General features: G+C 44.1%; 2 protein-coding genes across 6 annotated transcripts in view; one reads left to right on the forward strand and one right to left on the reverse strand.

Moving 5' to 3' along the window:
- Window positions 1-5,794, forward strand: part of LOC123503825 (1-phosphatidylinositol 3-phosphate 5-kinase-like) — a 29,860-nt gene extending 24,066 nt beyond the window's left edge. For all 5 annotated transcript variants that reach the window (XM_045253883.1, XM_045253887.1, XM_045253885.1 and 2 more), the window contains one exon: window positions 139-5,794. In XM_045253883.1, the coding sequence (XP_045109818.1) occupies window positions 139-335 (197 nt within the window). In that variant the 3' untranslated portion in view covers window positions 336-5,794. The remainder of the gene's footprint in view (window positions 1-138) is intronic.
- LOC123503827 (zinc finger protein 64-like) lies at window positions 4,936-18,445 on the reverse strand. The gene is made up of 3 exons (XM_045253888.1): window positions 18,019-18,445; window positions 9,418-11,058; window positions 4,936-9,201 (listed from the first exon to the last, which is right to left on the reverse strand). Exons 2-3 carry the CDS (start codon window positions 11,037-11,039, stop codon window positions 8,259-8,261), a joined length of 2,565 nt encoding a protein of 854 aa, XP_045109823.1. The 5' UTR covers window positions 11,040-11,058; window positions 18,019-18,445; the 3' UTR covers window positions 4,936-8,258.
- Between the last annotated feature and the right edge of the window lie 3,748 nt (window positions 18,446-22,193).

The raw sequence follows: 22,193 nt of genomic DNA on the forward strand, positions 1-22,193 counted from the left end.
ATATATATATATATATATATATATATATATATATATATATATATATATATATATATATATATGTAAGGAATTATTTATCTATTAGTTGTGTTATGGTTATTCAGGTTGTTCGAAGGGCTTTATTTCTTGTATTTTCAGATTACATCCGCACATTTACCTGGGACAAGAAGCTGGAGACCATCATCAAGGGCAGCATGCTGGGAGGGGGGGCTGGCAAGCTGCCCACTGTTGTCTCCCCGGAGGTTTACCGTACCCGCTTCTGTCATGCAATGGATCGCTACTTCCTGCTCTCCCCTGACAGATGGACGGGACTGGGGCTTGGAGTCGACCCTTAACTTATTTCAGCACTGGACTGTTTTGATATCTCACTGGTAACTAGGGAATACCTTTTGGTTTTACTGATCATGTAGATTAATATATTCCTTAGATTATCTGTAGGTATTATCTCCCAAATATTTATTTTTTGCATTTATTTATCATCTTTACTAAATATTCATTCCTTTACCAAAGAGTCATGCATCAATCTTCCAGTAAGTAGTGCCAGTCTGTTTTGTCAATCTTTTTTTTACTTTAAGGATTAAATACAAAAAGTGGAAGTTTTATATCATCTGGTTTTGAGGCAATGTACAAATATTGCTTTACTAAATGTAGTGGTTAATATTGGTTTTTAGTTCTAAATTGAATTATTGATGTATATACATATTTAATTAATGTGTCTTGACGATTCCATACATATGTTGAATGATATCATACTTCTAAGGTCCTTAGTCATAGAAACTTGAAAAATTAGATTACCATTGTAAATTCAATGTAAATACCAAGTTTGTACCCATATATTTCTTATACATTAATTATAGTTGAAATTTACCATCAGTTAACCGGTTAAGGATTGGTGTTTGTACCCTGTGACTGTCCACTGGGCATAGGACTTCCCTTAAGATAGAGTCCTTCTAAATGATCACTGAAAAATACTAAGCTTAAAGCATATTTTCATATATAAAAAAGATTCATGTTTCTGTTTATCAGGAAAACAAATTATGTAACAATCTGATGAACACGACTGAAGCAGCGATAAGTAAGAGAGCGGTGCAAAGCCTATGCAATTAGAGAAGTGAAATGTTTTGTTTCTGAATTACATCCTTATCAATTCACCATGTTACCACAATACATATGTCTTCATCTGGTAAGAGTAATGGCCATATTCAGAAACGTCTTGCTCTCTCACCATGACAATATTTCAAGTCCCCATAGATAACTAGCAAAGTTTTCAAGACAGTTTCTTCCTATGATAAAGTAGAAATCTTGCTAATCCATCTCCAGAACCATAAAAATACCCTTAAAAACATGTGTATCTTCATCTAGAGCTTTGGTGAATAGTTGTCATGATAGAGCAAAGTGTTTCTGAGTAAGGGTGTAAGACTGGTGAGGTGGCCAGATCTAAGTGCAGAAAATGCAAGATTGATATAAACATACATTTAAAAATATGGTCCTCTTGAGATTGGTAGCAGATTACTCGCTTATGTGTCCAACTCAGTAATGTACACCCTGTCAGAACACCTGCCCTACTTTCTGAGTTAGGGCATGCACACCTGTCCTTCTAAAAGTCTTATTTTTTTATAATCTACACTGTTTTATAACAAGAAAGTAAGACAGTTTTAGGTTTAGTATGTTTTAAGATTATAGTATTTCATGTGTAATGCAAACTTATTGGGTGAAGCTCTTTGACATTGGGCATTTTAACACTGTTAAAGTGTGGAAGATCGTGTCCCCCAAAATTACAGATGAAATGTGGCAAAGTTTATTACTATTACAACAGCATATGTAAATGTAACCAAGATGTATAAATGGAGTTTTGGAACAACACTCAACAGATTCTCTCTCTCTCTCTCTCTCTCTCTCTCTCTCTCTCTCTCTCTCTCTCTCTCTCTCTCTCTCTCTCTCTCTCTCTCTCTCTCTCTCTCTCTCTCTCTCTCTCTCTCTCTCTCTCTCTCTCTCTCTCTCTCTCTCTCTCTCTCTCTCTTCGTTGTCATTTGAACTTACAGAATGCAGGCAAGTAGCTGATGAATAACTGTCCAGTGTAATGACTACAGTATATTTATAATGTTAGATGAATTTCATGTTAACAAGCTTCATGTTTGGCAATATAGTAATATTGGTACTTAAGGAGTTGCATTCTTTCAGTAATGGGTCACTATCTTATACCACTCACTTCTGTTAATTCTGACCAGACCGCTGGTTTTATATAGCATGAGAAGGATGGTTACTGGGAATAGTCACTGTGGTAGTTCTGGTCTGTTTTATTGGTGAAGATGGTTTCCACTCTGGGCTTGCCTCACTCATAGACCAGTTCTCTAAAGGAGCAGCTGTTCATTGGGGATGAAGCCTTTCAGTTTGGCGAATCAAGACTGCTGTGTCTTTGCAAGGCTGGATAGGCATGAATGCTATAATGTAATTGAGGTCTATTTAATATACAACCTTCCCTTAACATTTGTCATACTTGGGTGCGACAAACATATTCTGTTAATGAAGTTCCCATAATTGCATGAACATTGAAAACAGAGTGAGATATTTCATATGCATTTGCAATAGATAATTGTGTGTAGTATGACACTAATCATTACTGTGATACATAGTACCAAAGTTATCAGAAATTTTTAGGTGTGTGTGTGTGTGTGTGTGTGTGTGTGTGTGTGTGTGTGTGTGTGTGTGTGTGTGTGTGTGTGTGTTGATTCTGTTTGGAAGGTTATACATTATTTCTTTTCAGTTTGTACTTATAATTACTTGTTCTTGTATTATCCATAATGAAAAGGTCCTCTGTGTGACTGTCCACATTCTTTGGTCCTCTTAGAACTTTTTCATATCTATCTTGTCCTTCCCTCTTTCCTCTTTGCTGCTGACAGTCAACGTCCATCTGATCTCATGTCACATTAGAAGAGATGAGACTAAGAGTGACAACATTGGCATTTGCTTTCTTTTTTTTCAAGTTTGTGTGTGTGTGTGAGAGTGTGTGTGTGTGTGTGTGTGTGTGTGTGTGTGTGTGTGTGTGTGTGTGTGTGTGTGTGTGTGTGTGTGTGTGTGTGTGTATTCATGCGAATGTGTAATTTTAGTTTTATTTTACTTTACAATATTTACTCAGTGATTTCATTCACCTTAGGAGATCTGACTCTTTATCACATCCTACCTCATTTATCAGAGTTCCACAGTTTGAGGGGTTAGTTGGGATGTCTTTTGCTTGTTTTCTATTCAAGTACATTTTTCTTTTTCCTCCATGTCTTTTTGTATATTAAGGTATACTATTATGGGAAGAGCACATTATTATTAGAGATAGCTATAATATCTTGTGTAGAATAACTTGCACAATTTGAATTATTATTATGATAGTTTAGCTTATATTCATTTCTGCACCTGAGTTATGCTACGAGATTGACACAGCAATAATTTTGTGGTTTTTGATTGCATACATATAAATCTTAAAATTGAAAGTGAAAAAAAAGTAAACTTTTGTACATGTCATAAGTAAAAAATGTATAATGAACATGGATATTCAGGGTGAGAGAGAGAGAGAGAGAGAGAGAGAGAGAGAGAATTTTATCAAATTTCTTGTAAGATTTCATCATATAAAATATTTTCAGTAAAATGCGTGGTCTCAAAAAGTAATGTGTGCTAAAGCTTGTACGTAATGAGCTTCAGTGTTAAGTAAACTGTATGTATGTAAATTCCAAGTGTGTACAGGTATGTAAGCACTTGAATTGAAAGTTAGCCAAGTCATGAAGTAAAAATTTGTGAATGTAGATTGAAGGAAGATGTCACAACTTCAGAATCCTTCAAATGGTGCAAGTGTAACTCTGCAGGAAGTATTATATTATTAGCATAAGATGGGTAAGGGATAATACAAAGGTAGAAATGTAATAGTAATGTAAAATAATTTTCAGTAATTAAAAAAAGAAATATCATAAGGTCTTGATAAAGATTTTTTGATTTAGATGAAGTAGAACTGCCAGTAATTGTGCTCAGATGAAATGATATTAACTTTATTAACATAACATATTCAAGTGTGCTTCAGTCACCCAGTACCTGGATGTGTATTGGCATTCATCACCACTCTGCTCACTCCCACTCATTGCCAGTGTGTTGTTTGAAGCTCACTGCTGTTTGGACTCTCAGGCTCATTACTGCTACATATTCAAGAAATCTGTTCAATTATTGCTGATTGAAATGGTTTTGCCAATGCCTAAAGACTTTTCTGAGCAGATGTTTTCCTTCTTTTTTTTTTTTTTGTGTGTGTGTGTGTGTGTGTGTGTGTGTGAGTGACATGCAAGCAGTATGTGGTTGAGTGTGTGTGTTACTTGAGTGCTTGTGTGTGTGTGCAGGTGTAAATGTATTCTGAGTAATTTCTGATTTATATTTTAAGGGGGATGGTAATACTTCAATGGATTGTTTGGTGTTATCAATGTGTGATGTAACACCAATAAAGTTAATTACCTCACAAACCTCTGTTTGATATATTTTCTTTTAAAACTTCGGGAGTCAACCACATTTTTTTTCCTGACTGATTTCAACAGTGCACATTTTACCAAATTCTTTTGTTCTGCAAGAATACAAATGATAATTGATGGGACTCATTGCTTCATAAGTTGAATTTTCTTGTTATTCATTGCATTCATTATATGTCTTTCTTTTCTTTTGGGGAACTGTCCAACTGCAGCTTGTCTTAATTTTGCTAAAGGCTTTGCAATGATTAATTTTTTTTCCCATCATGTCTCACACAAGAGGTGAAAAATCATCCGTATGGTCATCTGCATCCTACACAAACCTCCAGATACCTTGTTCCCTATTCATTCATTGATGTCAGCTGGGTGTGCACAGTACAGAGGTAGATTCTCCTCCCCACTGTGTGTGTGTGTGTGTGAGTATATGGGCCAGTGAAGGAATAACTTTTTGTAATTCATTTTATTGGTATGAAAAGTACATAATAGTAAGAGGTAATTGAAGGCATTAAGGGAATGGTTGGTGTAAACATGTTAACACAGAAACAGAATTATGTAAGGTGTACTTGTAAGCTTTATCCAGCCATGGTGTGGTACCAAGCTCATGCTCAGTCTACACTTAATTCTGTAGGTGGCATTTCAACTAGAAAGCTTCAATGGTAATTGACTTTCCATATTACTGAATAAAGCTTTGTATAACAGGAATATATCTCAAAGATCATGGTGATCTTGAAATAATTTGCCATTGAGTTACTGGTTACTCCAGAGTTAAAGAAAAAAAAGTTGCATTGTACCTACAGTGGCCTACATTATGCTTATTCTTTGACTGTTTTGCTGCATGGATCATCAACCAAGACATATAATCCCTTATATACATACACTATTTATATTTGATTCTTCCCTTTCTCCATGCAGTCAACATGTCAAGATGTGCATTCAAAGACAAAAATATTCACACTGTCATTATTACTTTTATGATTCTGCAAATAATTTTTAGATGAAAGGCAGCAGTAGATTTTATTTCAAAGGTGGAATTAACATCAGTGGTCACATTCTTTTTCAAGCATTTTGATATCAAAAACCTGCATAATTAAGTGTAAATGGAATAACTCATCTTTGGCCGTCCTTCATGTTAAGGGAAAGGATGAATATACCAGTATGTAGTACTGTGGGAGATGAGCTGCAGCTCCTTTTCTTAAATAATGTTTTCTATTTAAATGAAAGATGCACATCTTTAGTTTACACCTGAATTGTGGTGTATATACGTATGTCTAAGGTAATGAAAAATATTCACGTTTCCCTCTGAATTCTGCCATATTTCTATTTCCTATAATATATTACCAGGTACTATTTTTGCACCACTGAAGTTTTCAAAAGTTTAAAAAGCTACAGTGTGCTTAATATCCCCAGTTTGACTGAGGATGAGGCTTCATACATGTTTGTGTCAGCTCAGGCTGATACCAAAGCTATGCTTAGTAGTACAAGAATATAATTTAAGTACAAGCAAGTATGTTTAAGCATCATCCTCATTTAACATCCCTTAGGTAATTCATTCACAACTACAGTCCTGAGCTGTGTTTAAATACTATTGCTTGCAAGATCACAAGAATGTATGTACAAGGTTTTATAACAAAATGGCTTTAGGCACAATACCTGTTGAGCACATTTTTCCTCCACTGAGTTACCAGAGACCCAACATGTTATGTACTTAGAATGAAACAATGTGATACTCTCGATGCAGACAAGTATCTTGCTCTATGCCTTGAAAGCTATCCCAGAGCCTCCATGCTTTCCCTCTTTACCCATAAAGCTTAAGAAAAGTCAAGGTAAACCCTCCATCTCTGCCCATTGTTGCTTGCTATTATAAGTCTTGCCAGTAGCCACAAGTATGCCATTACTGTGGCACAAACAAGTAACAATGTGTGATGTGCCTACAGCCTGCACTACAATATCTCTACAACAGTAACTGTTTACTTGTATAGTGTGGAAGGAGATTGAGCAAATTTTTTAGCAAAGGAATCACAAGATCAGAAACAACACGAGGGCATCTGGTCCTTTGTAATCAAATTGTTTATTCCTCATATCTTAAAAGGAAAAAAACTGAACAACATATAAAATGTTCTCTGAGATGAGGGTTTTCCTTACTCTTTGAAAATTGCATATAGACTTTATTAGGTAAAGGACTTCTAAAAAAGTTTAATGTTAGCACCAGAGATGTTTGGTCAGTATTTTATTATAGTATGGCTGGGTTATGAACATCTCATTGAAACTGTAAATGGGTAAACTTTGGCAACAATCTGACTAGAAGGCCAAGGCGTAACAAAACATATTGTAGTAGTAGTAGTAGTAGTAGTAGTAGTAGTAGTAGTAGTAGTAGTAGTAGTAATAATGATAATAATAATAATAATAATAATAATAATAATAATAATAATAATAATAATAATAATAATAATAATAATGGTAATAACAACAACAACAGTAATGAAATGCAGTGGATCATTGGCCTAGTGTCACTGAGGCTGAACAGATTAGACAAAGATCCTAATCAAACATGACTTAGTGATGCAAAGTAACAGACATTCCATTCACAACAGTAATCACAGAAACTATTCCATAAGTTGTAGCATAATAAGGGAGAAATCACAATGCTAGAATAAATCAATAAAATCTTTGGCTTTGAATGGGCTATAAGCACAGCATTAGAGAGAGGAAAGGTGAAAGGCAAGAAGTTTTATCTTAATCCATTTGTTAACAGATACCTTATGCATTTATGGTTTATTTGTTTTCAAATGCCTAAAGATGAAATAGACAAAAAAAGGGATTTTGAGCTTCTATTATAGTGTACCTAAATGCTAAAATATCTCTCCCAGCTCTACAGAGAGGGATGCTTGTGTATACTAAATGGTTGCACCCAGAGTCCCATCCAACTGCCTCATGGCAAGGCTTTGGGCTCTGGAGCCTGGACTCCCCGGCAGCAGCAGCAGTGTGCCGCACAGGTGGAAGGCAAATAGTCTTAGTCTTAACTCCTCATTTGGCAGGAGGCATCAAGTTACAGTTATAAGAGCTGTGTCTTAACACCTTGTATTATGTGCTTAGCTTAGACTGATATTATAAAGTTTGGGAAGTTGGTGGGAGGTGTTGAGGCCAAGGTGAAGGATTGGTATTACTTACCACATTACAAGAAATGGTTGTGTTAACTGACACAACCAGAGGAGTCACTTGTGTATGTCACAACCAAAGAATTTATATCGATCAAATGCAATAATAATTGTACAACTAAATCTGCAACTTTTGACACCATCAGTCTTTTGCTCTCACATCAGACTAACTTTTGGATTTTTCTTTTGCATATTGAGAATAATCAATACTCACGTCCCTGACAATCTCTGCATTACTGACTTGAGGCTATTAAGATATCAGTTTCCTGTGAGGTAATATTGTACTCGAGAACTCTAAATAGCCGAAGGTCGGTGCACATCTAAGTTTGTTGCTGTACAAGAATATACATAAGTAGGGGAAATTCAATAATTTATCATACACTGATACATAATGTTGAGATTATCTCATTTTGAAGAGTATGGGAAATGAGATCCCTTTTTACGGCCATTGTGTCCAACAACCAGCCTGGCATCACGGCTGCACAACCCGCTGGTCCTGGGCACAATTTTTTCATGAGCAATGGGTTCCGAGAGCCTAATGTGTAGAAAATGTAATAAGTGAAGAGCACACACATCGTTGGTTACCCGTTATGTTAAGACGGCAATCTTCCCCCTAGTGGACCGAGACTGTGGCGGATGAAGTGCTTTCTGTCGGAGGATTCCGTCGCCCAGCACTGCGTCTGCCGTGACTCCACTTCACGTGCAGCTGAAGGCGAGCACGGGAGGCAAAGACTGGCCGGCGAGGGCATTTATGACACTGACGGCTCACAAAGCCTGGTCTGTTGAGCACTGCCCTGCGTCGCAACCTCATGGAGTTTTGCTTACGCGTCGTGTTGAGAGAACCATTGCTTGAGTCTTCTGCCACTGTGATGACTTTCTTGGGGCACCGTTGTTTTCTTGAGCGTTTACAGAATCTTTCACTATCTGTGTCCTGTGTGTCAGACCCTGGAGATGGTGAGTCTCTGTGGAGAGTGGAGAGTGACGTCACGATGGAGAGCGGGCCTTCCAGTGATGAATCAATGGGTGAGCCGTCGTTGGCAGTACGCTTGCGATTGAGTCCCGTGACAATTGCATCTAGAGGACTCTCGACTGAGCTGGGGCGGACGTGGACTTTTTTCCACAATTGTGGTCCGTACACGGCAGTGAAGACGTGGACACAAGCAGCACACACTTCATTGTGATGAGTAAGCCAATGGTCCCTAGATAACTCATCGTGGGTGAGCTGATACCCACAGTGGGGACAGCTGGAGCCACCAGCACCTCCGTGATCCTCCCTTATGTGATCTGCCAGTGAGCTGCTGCAGCCCACCATGTGGCCACAACCATCCACGGGACATACCAGAGGGGACGAGGCCTGTCGTGGTGAACGATTTTCACTGCGAATGGATAAGTCATGAGCAACATCCTGCACTGGTGGGATGGGAGAACCAGCGGACGTGTCTGAGGTAGTAAGGCAGGGGTGGCAGAGGTGCTGGTGAGTCTCCAGGGCGGGCCGGGTGTCGAAGGTCAGCACACAGGAGGAGCAAATGTAGCGGCGTGAATACGGGTTGTTGTGGCTGAAGATGGAACAAAAAAGCAGATTAATGTTTGTCAGAGAAAACAGGATACATATTTTACACAGCTAAATTACCTTGTACTGTACATTATATATATATATATATATATATATATATATATATATATATATATATATATATATATATATATATATATATATATATATATATATATATATATATATATATAATTGAAATGAAAATTCATCGACTTACTGTTCCTCTCTGGTGTGTTCCAACAGACGCTCTTGTGTCTCGGCCAGGAAGTTGCACTTGTTGCAGATTCTCTTGTTGTGCACCTTCCAGACGTGTGTAGAGAGCCGCTCTGCCCTTGCCGCCTTGTAGTCACACATCACACATGCAAAAGGTTTGATGTGAGTATTCATGTGTCGCTTGAGACACCAGTTGTCACTACCGGCCCAATGGCAGTAAGGACACGTGTACGCCCGGTCTCCACGCCTCCTTCCACGGCCAGGTTCTGGGCTATCCATGCCGGATATCATGCTCAGTCCCACACCCAGGTTTATCATAGCCCCTGGAGAGGCTGGACTGCAGTCTTCGGGGGTTGAGGGAGCACTTATTGGCCCCATATCTGCTACAGGTGCTTCAGGAGTCATGGGTTGTGGGGAAGGCGCTGGAGAAGGAGCAGTGGGAGGAGAAGGAACTGGTGTGACGACCCGTGGCGGTGGCAGTGGTGGTGGTGCAGAGGCTTCTTGGGACAGTGTCACTAATGGAGAAGGTGGTGAGCGAGCAGCACTCCGCCCACTGCCTGGCTGCTTACGAATCTTGGAAATATCGTACTCAGACTCTGGGTGCATGCGGACGAAGTGTTTTTTCACGTGGTCTGCTCTGTTAAACTGTTTGAAACAAAGGTAACAGTGGAAAGGCTTGTCATCCTTGTGGATATTCTCGTGACGTGTGTATAGGTCACGTCTGTCAGTGGCGTAGGGACAATGTGGACAATAAAATCGTTTATCTGCCAAAGTGTTGCTGGAATCGATTCTGTTCTCCACCTTGTTTCGCAGTTCTTGCATCAGCCGAGTGACCTCCATAAGTGTTGAATTTTCTTTCCACATGTTGGTGTCAGCAAACTGTTCGTTGTGCTGCCGCGTGAGATGCATCTTCACGCAGCGAGACCACGCAGATGTGTACGGACATCGGGGGCAGGAAAACACGCGCAGGTTAGCGTGGGCGCCCAGCCAGTGCTCTGCTACACGGGACAGGAATCCTACGCACTCACAGTCCACACACATGAACAGTTTTTGAGCTGGGTTGTAAGCAGCCACGCGTGAGTCTGTCCAACTTAGTTGAATGTCATTCTCGACCCAGATGTCTTCCACGACTTTGGGTTTGATATCATCCAGGGAGGCTCGTCTGTAGGAGGAATACAAGGATTTTAAACCTTGAGTTCTCAAGTCAAGAGCAGATTCTCCATCCTCTTCTTTCACTTTTTTATCAGATTTTTCAGGCTGCCATCCCATCTTGAGCCCACTACCGGGTAGCAGGCACTCAGTTATCTTGCTGGCCTTTTCACTATCCAAGTTCTTTGTGGTAAGGGAGAGTGCGTGCGGGGCTGTGAGAGCCAGAGGCAGATGAGAGGTAGGGCCTAGAGCGGCCAGAGACGCCACCACGGCGGCCGGATCATAGGGATATATTTTGGAAGCCATTTGTTGCACGATCCTCGTGTAAGTTGACAGGTCAAAAGTAAGACCTGGTGAAACTTCAGGTAAAGTTGAGCCTTTGCCGGAGTTGGCTGTCACGGCGCCACTGAGAGACAGAAGACCCGTGCCCACCCCGGCTGTCGCCGCCGCCTCGTTGATTACGTCGCTGGTCCTCATCTTCACTACGTCACTGTATCTGAAAAAAAGGGACGTTGTTTTAAGCCAGGAAATTTTTTTAAACTGATTATGAACAAGTAATGCAATCAATAAACAAGTCTAAAGTGCAATATATGACATCCGGAGACAAGAGCGAGACCGTTTCTACGACACAATCACCAGCCGCCGCAGACCACCATTAGCACACCTGCAGTCAAGTCGTTCCTGCTCTGCACACACACACACACACACACACACACACACACGCAGGTTTGGAAGTAGCATCCGTATTGTACACTTACTCCCGTAAACGTGCTGGACCGTCTTGTTCATTCAGTATTCTAGCGAGCTGTATCAGGGGCGCCTAACCTTCACACTTTCACACGTGTGAAAACGACGCAATGATTATCACCAATACATCTCGTTCTATTCCCTCCAGTTCGATGACTGGGACTGCTCTATGTTAGTGGGCAGTGTCCCGCGCTCCTTGCCACTCACTCAGGAAATAAAAAGGAGCAACACAATCTTTCTCTTTTGCCTCGTTTCCTTCCCCATTCTTGTGACCAGATGCCGTCATATTCTCTCTCTCCAGTGCACATAACGAAAAGAGTAATGATGTAAAACCATGTATTACAAAACTGGGAAATGTGTGTGTGTGTGTGTGTGTGTGTGTGTGTGTGTGTGTGCATGTGTGTGTGTAATGAGTCGTATTCCTTTCACTGCTAATACAAAGTTGCCAACAGCGGTGTGGCGACGCCCGAGACTTTTCCGTAGCTAAGTGAGGATAGTGAGCTGCCCGCCACGTGAAGGCACACAGAGCAGCACGTGTGTGTGTGTGTGTGTGTGTGTGTGTGTGTGTGTGTGTGTGTGTGTGTGTGTGTAATTCACCTCCTCCTCGGTCGCCTGCTGGTCATCCAGCCAGTCTTCCCTATTACGGAGCGAGCTCAGAACTCATAGACCAATCTTCGGGTAGGACTGAGACCACATCACACACAACACACACCGGGAAAGCGAGGCCACAACCCCTCGAGTTACATCCCGTACCTATTTACTGCTAGGTGAACAGGGGCCACACATTAAGAGGCTTGCCCATTTGCCTCGCCGCTTACCGGGACTCGAACCCGGCCCTCTCGATTGTGAGTCGAGCGTGCTAACCGCTACACTACGCGGTGTGTGTATGTGTGTGTGTGTGTGTGTGTGTGTGTGTGTGTGTGTGTGTGTGTGTGTGTGTGTGTGTGAAAGCTGATGATGAAATGCGATGTTTTACTTATTGTTATTATTGTTGTTATTGGTGGTTTTGGTGTTAGTGGTGGTGATGTTATAGCCTTGCATAATATAACAGGCGAGAGAGAGAGAGAGAGAGAGAGAGAGAGAGAGAGAGAGAGAGAGAGAGAGAGAGAGAGAGAGAGACCCAATAAGTGATTGTAGGAGAGGAGTGAGCAACGTGGATGAGGAGGAGGACGAGGAGGAAGGAAAGAAGAGGGAGGAAGGGAGGACTGGAGGAGAAGGGAGCTTGTATCAGGTGTAGGAGGGTGGAGTGATGACGAAAACGACACTCCAACAATGTGTCACCAATCAAGTGGGTTGTTATCAACGTATTTCCGCCCTTCCTCACTCCCTCCCACCGTCTCTCCCTTCCACCCCTCGACACTTGCCTCCCACCAGCGATAGCGTGTCCCCGCCACCCACCTACTGAACCCACTGATACGGCACTACCCATTGTCTCTCTCTGGTCTATCTCCTGCAGCCTCGTCGTGTTGTGTAAGCTACTTCGGACTCGATAATTATTCTCTTCAGTTGCAGGACGCGTTTTCATATTCATTCTGTTTTACTATTTGGTGATTTTACACAGCTTCAGAAATATGCTGGGATTCGAATAGTAAAGACTGGCCATTAATTTTTTGACCTCCATACAGCCTTTCTAGTGTAAATAAAATTGTCTAATCATACCTAAAAATCAAGGTAAAGATGCGTCTCAGTATTGTTCTTATTGAGGGAGTCTCGCTTTACCTAGTTCTGCTTAGAGAATGTTACGTACAGATAGTCTTCATGCTGCACTCACTCCCGCTTCCTTAGTTGTCAAGTTTCGGCGCCTTGTACTTAAATACTTCGCTCTCCCATCACGACTGTGTTAAAAGGCCACAAAGATGGTTGGTTGTCTTTTTACGAGTACTTTTTCTGATTTATTATACAGAATTCTTGTTTAACTATATCACTAGAATTATGAAAACACACTTGAAGACTTTAAACAACTTTCATGGTGACAGTTTGAGTGTAAGGAATAAGTTCACAACGAAATGTTTAAAAATATGAAGCTTAGCGGAGCAAAGAAAAGGATGAGGAAAAAATGCAACTTACTGTGAAGATGACTGCATGGGATTACTTGACTTTTGGCTATGACAAATCTATATTCATGGGTAAATACTACGTAGCCTCCCAGACACATTTTTTTTCTTAATACGAATTCATTATCATTTAAAATCATATTAAAACTCCCATAATTTTCCTCTACTTGACGTTTTCATTCTCTCTCCTTTTCTTTCGTTAAGAAATTTACGTCTCGCCATTTATCAACATTTAAACACACACACAAATTAATAACTCTTTCATTTTTAGCTTTATTTTTTATTTCTATTGTGTTTTTTCTTGTATATTTGTGTTTATTGTATTTGTTTACTTTCATCGTAAACCCCTTCAATACTGCGACACATTTTTACGTTCAGATTTGCTTACGATTAGATCATTTCATTGACATTAGGAAGGGTCTATGGAGGTCACAAGATTAATGGCCAGAGTCTTCACTATTTTAACCGCCCACATGAGCTTCTGAGGCTGTTTAAAATCACCAGATAGTAAGCAGAGTGAATATGGAAATGCGTTATGGTACTGAAGGGGTTAATACTCCGATCATAAGTGGAAGGCGATGATTTGAAGGAATAGCGACTTGCGTTCATGTGTCCAGTGAGTGATCTACAACGAAGGAAAAGAGAAAAGCTATTGCACCCATTTAGTGCAGTACACTATTAATCTACCACTCATAAACTTGCAGCTACTTTTTACCATTACAATTAACACATTCTGAATTCTTACGTCATCTCCGCATTGCTTTCTCTTCTACGACTGCTCACTCCTCCCCCTCCTCTTCCTTCACCTCTTACACCACCACCAGCTCCTCCTCTTCCTCCTCTTTTGACCAGCCAACCCTAATCCATCCTTCCCCGCTTTCATTATCTTTCCCTTCCTCTCCGGGACCCCACAATCACGTCCTGGAAGGAGGGAAGGGGAAAGGCTCAGGAGGAATTTATATTTGTTGGGGTGGCGTCAGGGAAGGTTAGGGCGTGCTGGTGTTTCCTAGAGTCGCTGCGGCAGGTGGGTGTCGCATCCCTAGCCTAGCCTCGCCACTCCGCTCCACCCCTCTCGCTCCCTACGCCGCGGCTCCCCATCCATCTTCATTCATCACGTTGTGTTTGAGGGGGCGGGAGGGGGCGCTGGGGCGGGAGCGTCGGAGCCTCCTACACTTGCCGTCATTCATAACCATAGTTGTCGTCAAACATGCGTGGAGGGAAAGTTCGCAGGGTTAATAAAGTCCTCAGCTCCATATACACCACCCTACTTAGCTGGGATGACGTCGCGAGTGGTGTGGGCGTTATTGTGCCTTAGTGAGTGACGTGGGTGTGAATGGCTGTGTGGCGCGTGGTGTGGGTGGAAGCGTAGGTGTATAGGCGCGTGTTTAGTCATAGGTGTAGCGAAGTTGCGCAGGTTGGTGTCCACGGCTTGGTGAGGGCGTGTAGGTGTGGGTGGTGTTGAGCAAGCGTGAGGGTGTGTGTGAGAACAGGTGGCGGTGGAAGCAGATGAGGCAGGCGGGGTTGGGTAGGGCACCTCACATCCGCTGGAAACCCCCAGTGATAGACCACGCTGGTGGGGAATGAGGGAAGGTGGCAGGGAGGGACGGAGGAAAGGAGAGAGACAGGGAGAGGGGATAAGGGAGGTAAGGAGGGGCGGAGGGAGGTAGGGAGGTAAAAGAGGAGCGGGCGGATAGAGGGGATGAAGGTATTGGGGGGGAAGGCAGGAGGAGGAGGAGGAGGAGGAGGAGGAGGAGGAGGAGGAGGAGGAGGAGAGGGTGGACAGTTCAGGTGTTTATGAGCGAGTGCCTGAGAGGTCTGATAGAGTGGTGGTGGTGCGGGGAAATCTAGGCTTGGGGTGTGGGAGGACTCGAGGAAAAAAAGGAGGAGGAGGAGCTTAGATAAAAGTGTGGGCAGCGGAAAATTGATGTTTGCCGTCTCTTTCCCGCCCTTTGGTCCCTTTGTGGGCTGTACTGAATGTTTTTGCCTGCGTTTCTGTCATGCGGGACCAGTTACAGCCGCGGGTCGTGCCTCAGCCACACGAGGCGGCGCTGGCCACGTCGCATTTGTCACCACGCTAATTGTACGCCTTCACACCACGAGACGAGTGTTAATAATCGGTATCTAAATGTTAAGTCCTTTATGATCATTAGACGGCAGTGAGAGGAGCATTCATATTAATTTTGCTTACTATTTGGTGATTTTATACAACTTCAGCAACTTACGTGAGGATTAAAATAGTGAAGATTCTGGCCATAAATCTTCTGACCTCCATAGACCCTTCTATACGTAAATAAAGTCGTCTAAATCATGATAAAAATGCATTCCAGTACTGAATGGGTTGAAAAAGGAGGAGAGTAGAGGAGCAACACACTCATGACGTTTCCTAAACCACGAAATCTTAAACAGCGCGCTGGCCTAGTCCTTTAAAGCGCGTGCTGCTCCTGTCACCGTCCTCGCCGACACCCGCGCAGCCTCAGCCCAGGGCCACCGTTCCTACCCTCCTGGAAGAAGTGTTTCCCGTCACCCCTCGCGGCCAGCTTTCTCGTCCTTGTCAGACCTTGCATTTCCCCCCGCCGCCCTTCTCTCCTCTCCCTCTCTCCTCTCCTCCCCGCGCAGCTCTCACCTTCCTACGTCGTCACCTTCTCCCTCCTCCCTCCCCGTAGCCTCGTTTCCACGCACTCAAGGCTCTGTGAGGGCGTGCAATATTACTTAGTGTTCTTTATTAATCTTTTATGGTCTCCTAGTTTTGATGGCTGAACGAAATGGTCTGTGAAGCTCATGATTTATTCTCTCTCTCTCTCTCTCTCTCTCTCTCTCTCTCTCTCTCTCTCTCTCTCTCTCTCAAACATGTAATTTCTTCCCAATCTTTCTAGTATTAAGATTGACAGCTGACGGAGAGCTAGAGAACATTACCATACACACACACACACACACACGCACGCACGCATGCACACACACACACACACACACACACACACACACACACACACACATACAAAGACCCAACCACTTCACCTGCTCCTCTCACGCATCATCTTTGCTGGCGCCGCAGGAAAGGAGCAAGGAGGAGAGGGTGTCTGCAGTAACACAGCCTGGCATTCCCCTCAACTTATCCCTCTTTACTCCTCCTCCTCCTCTTTCTCCACCTCCTGCGCCTCTTGCTCCTCTCCTCCTTGCTTGAGACTCCTCCCACTATACTCTCGATCTGCGTAGGAGCGGTATAGTGGTGGGAGGGAGTGGGAGAGTGTAAGAGTGTGTGGGAGGGTGGGATAAGGAAGGTAGATGCGAGTTTGGTTTATACAGGCGTTATGTCAACTATAGCCAGCTCTCTCTCTCTCTCTCTCTCTCTCTCTCTCTCTCTCTCTCTCTTAATCCGATTTTTTCCTAAAAGTTTATCTTATCGTGTTTCTTGATTGTGTTTTTCTTCTTTTCATGATAGTTTTCCTACTAAAAAAAAGTAGTGTGTGTGTGTGTGTGTGTGTGTGTGTGTGTGTGTGTGTGTGTGTGTGTTTGTGCATGGGTTGTTCTTTTCTTTCTCGTATCATGGCCAAAGTTATGTTTCATATTACTACTACTACTACTACTACTACTACTACTACTACTACTATCTCCACCATCACCATCACCATAACAAACAAGCACGAAAACCAACGCTATTACCACTATTTTTTACGCTACTACCAACAATAACACCAATTACTATTTCCTAGCGCTAAACCGAGGATGTTAATTGTCTTTGAAGCTTCTGTGCCATCGTGTGTGTGTGTGTGTGTGTGTGTGTGTGTGTGTGTGGCAACGCTTCACTGTCTACGTAGCATTACAAAATGTTTCAAAGATCTTGGTTCTCTCTCTCTCTCTTGGCACGCTACTCTACTTCCCCCTACCAGTGCATGCATGGGAGGGCTTGCGAGGTGTTCGGGTGGCAGGCGCGTCTGTGTCGTGGCTAGGAACGTTTGCACCTCCTTTACTGTGCGTGTGTGATTGATTTACACTTCTTACACATGAATGATACAGAAGAAATGCAAGCTGCGTGCGAAGAAATTGCAATAGGCACTCCAGGCAAAATACTGTTACTGATTTGAAGGAATAGAGGACATGATGGAAATGGAAGCACAAACAGCATCAGATATGTTGACCCTTACGTGATTGCGATGTTACAGTGAGTTCAAGAGAGAGAGAGAGAGAGAGAGAGAGAGAGAGAGAGAGAGAGAGAGAGAGAGAGAGAGAGAGTTTAAAGTGTTGGTGATGTGTCTTGAAGAGAGATTGTAGCGAGACAGGTGGGAGGGAGATCAGTGCGCGACTCGACAGGTGGCTGGGCCCTGCATGCTGTGTTAGTCAGGCCTCAATTCATTAATATCTCACCTTTTGCTCTACTAAACTTAATGACCTTTAATTGTGGCATCAGGTGACGTAAACTAACAGACACACGAAGGGACGTGGATGTAAGTGAAGGGTAAAGAATGTTTTTATCAAAAGTATGTAAATTTTACCCATTTCACCTCAAGGATAAGTTCGAGTCACAGCACCAGATAATCCTATGTTTGCATCAGTCTAGGCGTGAGTCGGAACAAGAGCGATCTTGTTGTGTACGAGGAAGAGAGTGAAAGGGAGGCGGGAAGGGAAGGGACGGTCAAAACTTGTCTCACTGTACTTACCACTCTGTGCAAAGAAGGGAGGTAGAGATGGCCAGCAGCAGTTCTCGCTATTGCTGACTGTGTACAAAGTCTCAAGTGGCGTCCTCGGAGCAGCGAATAAGTGACACACCACCACGTTGCTCCACAACTCTTAAAGTTACACACTAGTAAAGCTCATCAATCCGTGAGTTCATTTTAGGAACGTTTATCCCTGCGCTCCATAGCTGACACTTCAAGCCACGCTCGCCATTCGCACGTGTGGCAGCCAATCAGTCACGTCTCGGAAGTAACACTGTGAGCAACGGTTGAGTCTTCACTGAATGAGAGGCGCGGTTGAGCGAGCGAGTAGTGGTTGCAGCAGCAGCACCCAGCGGTCGGGAGCGAGGGAGCGGGGCCTCCGTCCACCCTCCGCGGCAAGGTGTTGGGGACTGGTGGAGGTGGTAGGTCGCACCGCCACCACTACCGCCACAGTGTGCTGGTGCCTGGCTGCCCGCCCGCCCATCCGCCCTCCCACCCGCACCACTTAGTTGCGTGGGTGAAGGGGTGCTCTCTCTCTCTCTCTCTCTCTCTCTCTCTCTCTCTCTCTCTCTCTCTCTCTCTCTCTCTCTCTCGACACAGACGAATGACATGTTTATATTTGTATTGTGTGTGTGTGTGTGTGTGTGTGTGTGTGTGTGTGTGTGTGTGTGTGTCTGTGTGTGTGTGTTGCAGTCATCTTGAAGTGTTTGTTGCGTCCCTTAGGATGAGATGAGGTCGGTATTGTTGGCGCTGGATGTCGTCGGAAGTGGTGCCGACTGGCGTAGCTAATCATTCCACTCCACGAACTCTGAGTGCCGACTACACCTTTGTCTGGGGGTCTGGGAGGACGGGGGTAGTGTCGGGGGCGGAGTGTGTGGCGCTGTGGGGCTGCTGAAGCTGAGCGGTCGAGATGAAGGGGTGATAGGAGCGAGAGAGGAGGGAGTGGGCGATGCGACACGTGGAGCAGGTGAAAGCAAGGAAAAATAGATCAAATGACACGCTATTTTAATTTATTCCACTTCCGAGCACACTTGACATTCCGGAGCGTTTGTATGTCTGGTCTGAATGAGAACCAGAGTCTTGGTGGACGAGGATCCCTCCAGCCACGAGGAGCCCCTCACGCGGCCCTCAGCGGCCACCACCAGGCAGGTGTGTATAGAGGAACACTTGAGCCTTCCCTCACACCGGCCCTCTTCTCCCTACATAACGCGAGAGGAAGACGAGTAGGGTTAGAAAAAAAAGGAAAGGTATTTGAGAAAAGCTTGTATCTCTATTCACAGCAACTTTCGTGTAGTGGGTCTGGGTTTACCTTACCTATGTATATTCGTATTGTGTCCTGCTGTACTGCACGTCATCATGGGTCCTCGTGCATCAGCCCTGTACCTTGCTGTCCCCTCCCCTGCCATCCCCGCCACCACGTTAAGCACCGCATGATAGCACACCCACCACAGATACGCCAGCCTCGCTACCTGGCAACTGTATCACTGTGCGTCCTTTCACACTCATCTATTCCACACAGTAATATGCTCCCTGTTACGTCATTGTTCTTTCGTTTATAACCACACTACACCTGCCGCCCCTCACCCGCCCTGACACCCTCGCCCTCCTGTCTCTCAGTGCCACCACGCGGACAGCAGCGGCCCCCACGAGGAAGGGTGACGCTATTATAGTGTGACTGGCTTTGCGCTTTTAATGGACTGGAAAACGTTTTGGTTGTGTCTGTGCCAAAAAAAAAAGAGAGAGAGAAAAAAAAAAAAGATGACTTGTGACGGTGGATTTTAGCTTTGTGGATTAAGTCGAATTAACATTACACACACACACACACACACACACACACACACACACACACACACACACACACACACACACACACACACTTTAAAAAGCGAAAATTAGATTAGTTCACTCACTGAAATAAAATTCAGCAGTAGTGAAGGAAAAGAAATTGTGGAGGAGGAGGAGGAGGAGGAGGAGGAGGAGGAGGAGGAGGAGGAAGGAAATGTGAGAGAAATGTAATGGAGAGAGGCTGGAACACTCAGGAGGTGAAGGAGGAGTAAAATGATGATGAGGAGGAGTGGGTTGCTCCATGCTAAAGAAAGGAGAGGGCGTGGCGAGAGAGGGGAGTCGTCTCTCTGCGTGAAGGTGGAGCGTGCACGAGGCCGGCCAGAGTGGGAGAGATGGAGAGTAGAAGAGTAGGAGAGCCGGGTCTTCTTGGAGGTCATATGAATAACTATAATGAGGAGGAGAGTAACATGTTTGTGAAGTAGAGGGCTCTGCGTTGAGGGTCTAAGGAAGAAGAGGCGGAGAGGGCGTGAGGGGCGGCAGGGAGAGGGGAAGAATGTGGGCGGGTGGGTGTGGTGGGGGGAGGAAAGGAGGAAAGGGGAGGGACACTTGGGTGGATGTCAGAATAGGTATAAATGTCGGTGAGTGGATGTGGGGTGGGAGGGATGGGAGGGGTGATGGTTCTGACGAGATGAGAGAGAGGAGGAGGAGGAGGAAGAGGAAGAAGATGAGGAGGAGGAGGAGGAGGAAAAGCTGGCGACGTGTTTATTCTGACGGTTGAAACGTTGGGTTATCAAGGATACTCCAAACACACGCACACACACACACACACACACACACACACACACACACACACACACACACACACACACACACACACATACACACATATACACACACGGGAGGTGAATCAGAGAGAAGGACAGCAGACTAAACATTACCGAGCTTAACACAGACAAGATAAGACAGAAGCAAACTGAATCTTCTTCATGCGACCTTAACCCCTACAGTAGCAGGACGCGTTTTCATATTCATTTTGCTTACTATTTGGCGATTTCATACAGCTTCAGAAACTTATTTTGGGGGATTAAACTATAGTGAAGACTGTGGATATTAATCTTCTGACCTCCATAGACCCTTCGTAATGTCAATAAAATCGTCTAATTATACCCAAAACTCAAGGTAAAATTGTGTCTCAGTACTGAAGGTGTTAGTCCCATTGTATTGCAGGGTCAGCCGCTCGAGTTATCCTTCTCCATCTGTTTCTTTCCATTGCATCATCTTGAACTCACAGCTTGTTCATGACACTCCTTGTTAGTGATTGCGACCCACCAACACATTGCATCTCATCCTCATCTGTCTTTACGCAACCTTCTTGGCAACAAAAACAGTAACAACAATAGTAGCGGTAAAGTCACATCCAAAAACATTAACAAAACGCCAACAAGAATAACAACTCAAGCAAAACAGTCGTGGTCATAAAACAGCAGCGCTACCTCCCGCTCTGGTGCAGGACGGTGCCTCGGCCGCCCGTAGGTTGAGTTGCTCTCCTCATTACTAGAAAAATACGAAAATAAAAGAAAAAAGAAGTGGCTACATAATAAGATATGAATAAGTATCGCTTGGTGTCACAGGTGGAAAGAGAGAGAGAGAGAGAGAGAGAGAGAGAGAGAGAGAGAGAGAGAGAGAGAGAGAGAGAGAGAGAGAGAGAGAGAGAGAGAGAGAGAGAGAGAGAGAGAGACCCCTCCACAAAGTTCCCTCCATCACACACACACACACACACACACACACACACACCTGCCGCCTAGATGGATGAAAGGGGTGGTGTGATGATGGTGCTGGTGGTGGTCGTGGTGATGGTGGTGGTGGCGGTGATAGGACAGGAGGCGGAGGGGGAGGCAACACACTGCGGGCTGCACCTCCCCTCCATCAAGAGTAAAGGTTATGACGAGGTGACACGCTTCATATTTATCCCGTAAGGTTCACGTACGCACAGATTCCCAGCCTTCTCTAACAGTAGTGCGTAATACCCGAGGCAGAGGCGCTGTGTGTGTGTGTGTGTGTGTGTGTGTGTGTGTGTGTGTGTGTTTGCTTACGTATGTATGTGTCTGCGCGCGCGTGTTCATTGTAGTAAAACTGGACTGAGTGAACTTGCTGTGAGTGTCAGCGTGTGGGGAGAGAGAGAGAGAGAGAGAGAGAGAGAGAGAGAGAGAGAGAGAGAGAGAGAGAGAGAGGGCAAGTGTGGTTCAGGTGAAGGTTCGACCGCGTGCTATGGTCCATGGATCGATGAGAGGCATCTCTGAGGGTTGGGTGCTGTGGTCACCCTTCCCCCTCCCCCCTAAAACCATCCACCCCTTCCCACATTCACCAAGTCCACCCTCCCTCCCCCACCTCCC

This window comes from Portunus trituberculatus, chromosome 14 (genome assembly GCF_017591435.1).
Source record: "Portunus trituberculatus isolate SZX2019 chromosome 14, ASM1759143v1, whole genome shotgun sequence".
In the NCBI taxonomy this organism is placed as follows: Eukaryota; Metazoa; Arthropoda; class Malacostraca; order Decapoda; family Portunidae; genus Portunus; species Portunus trituberculatus.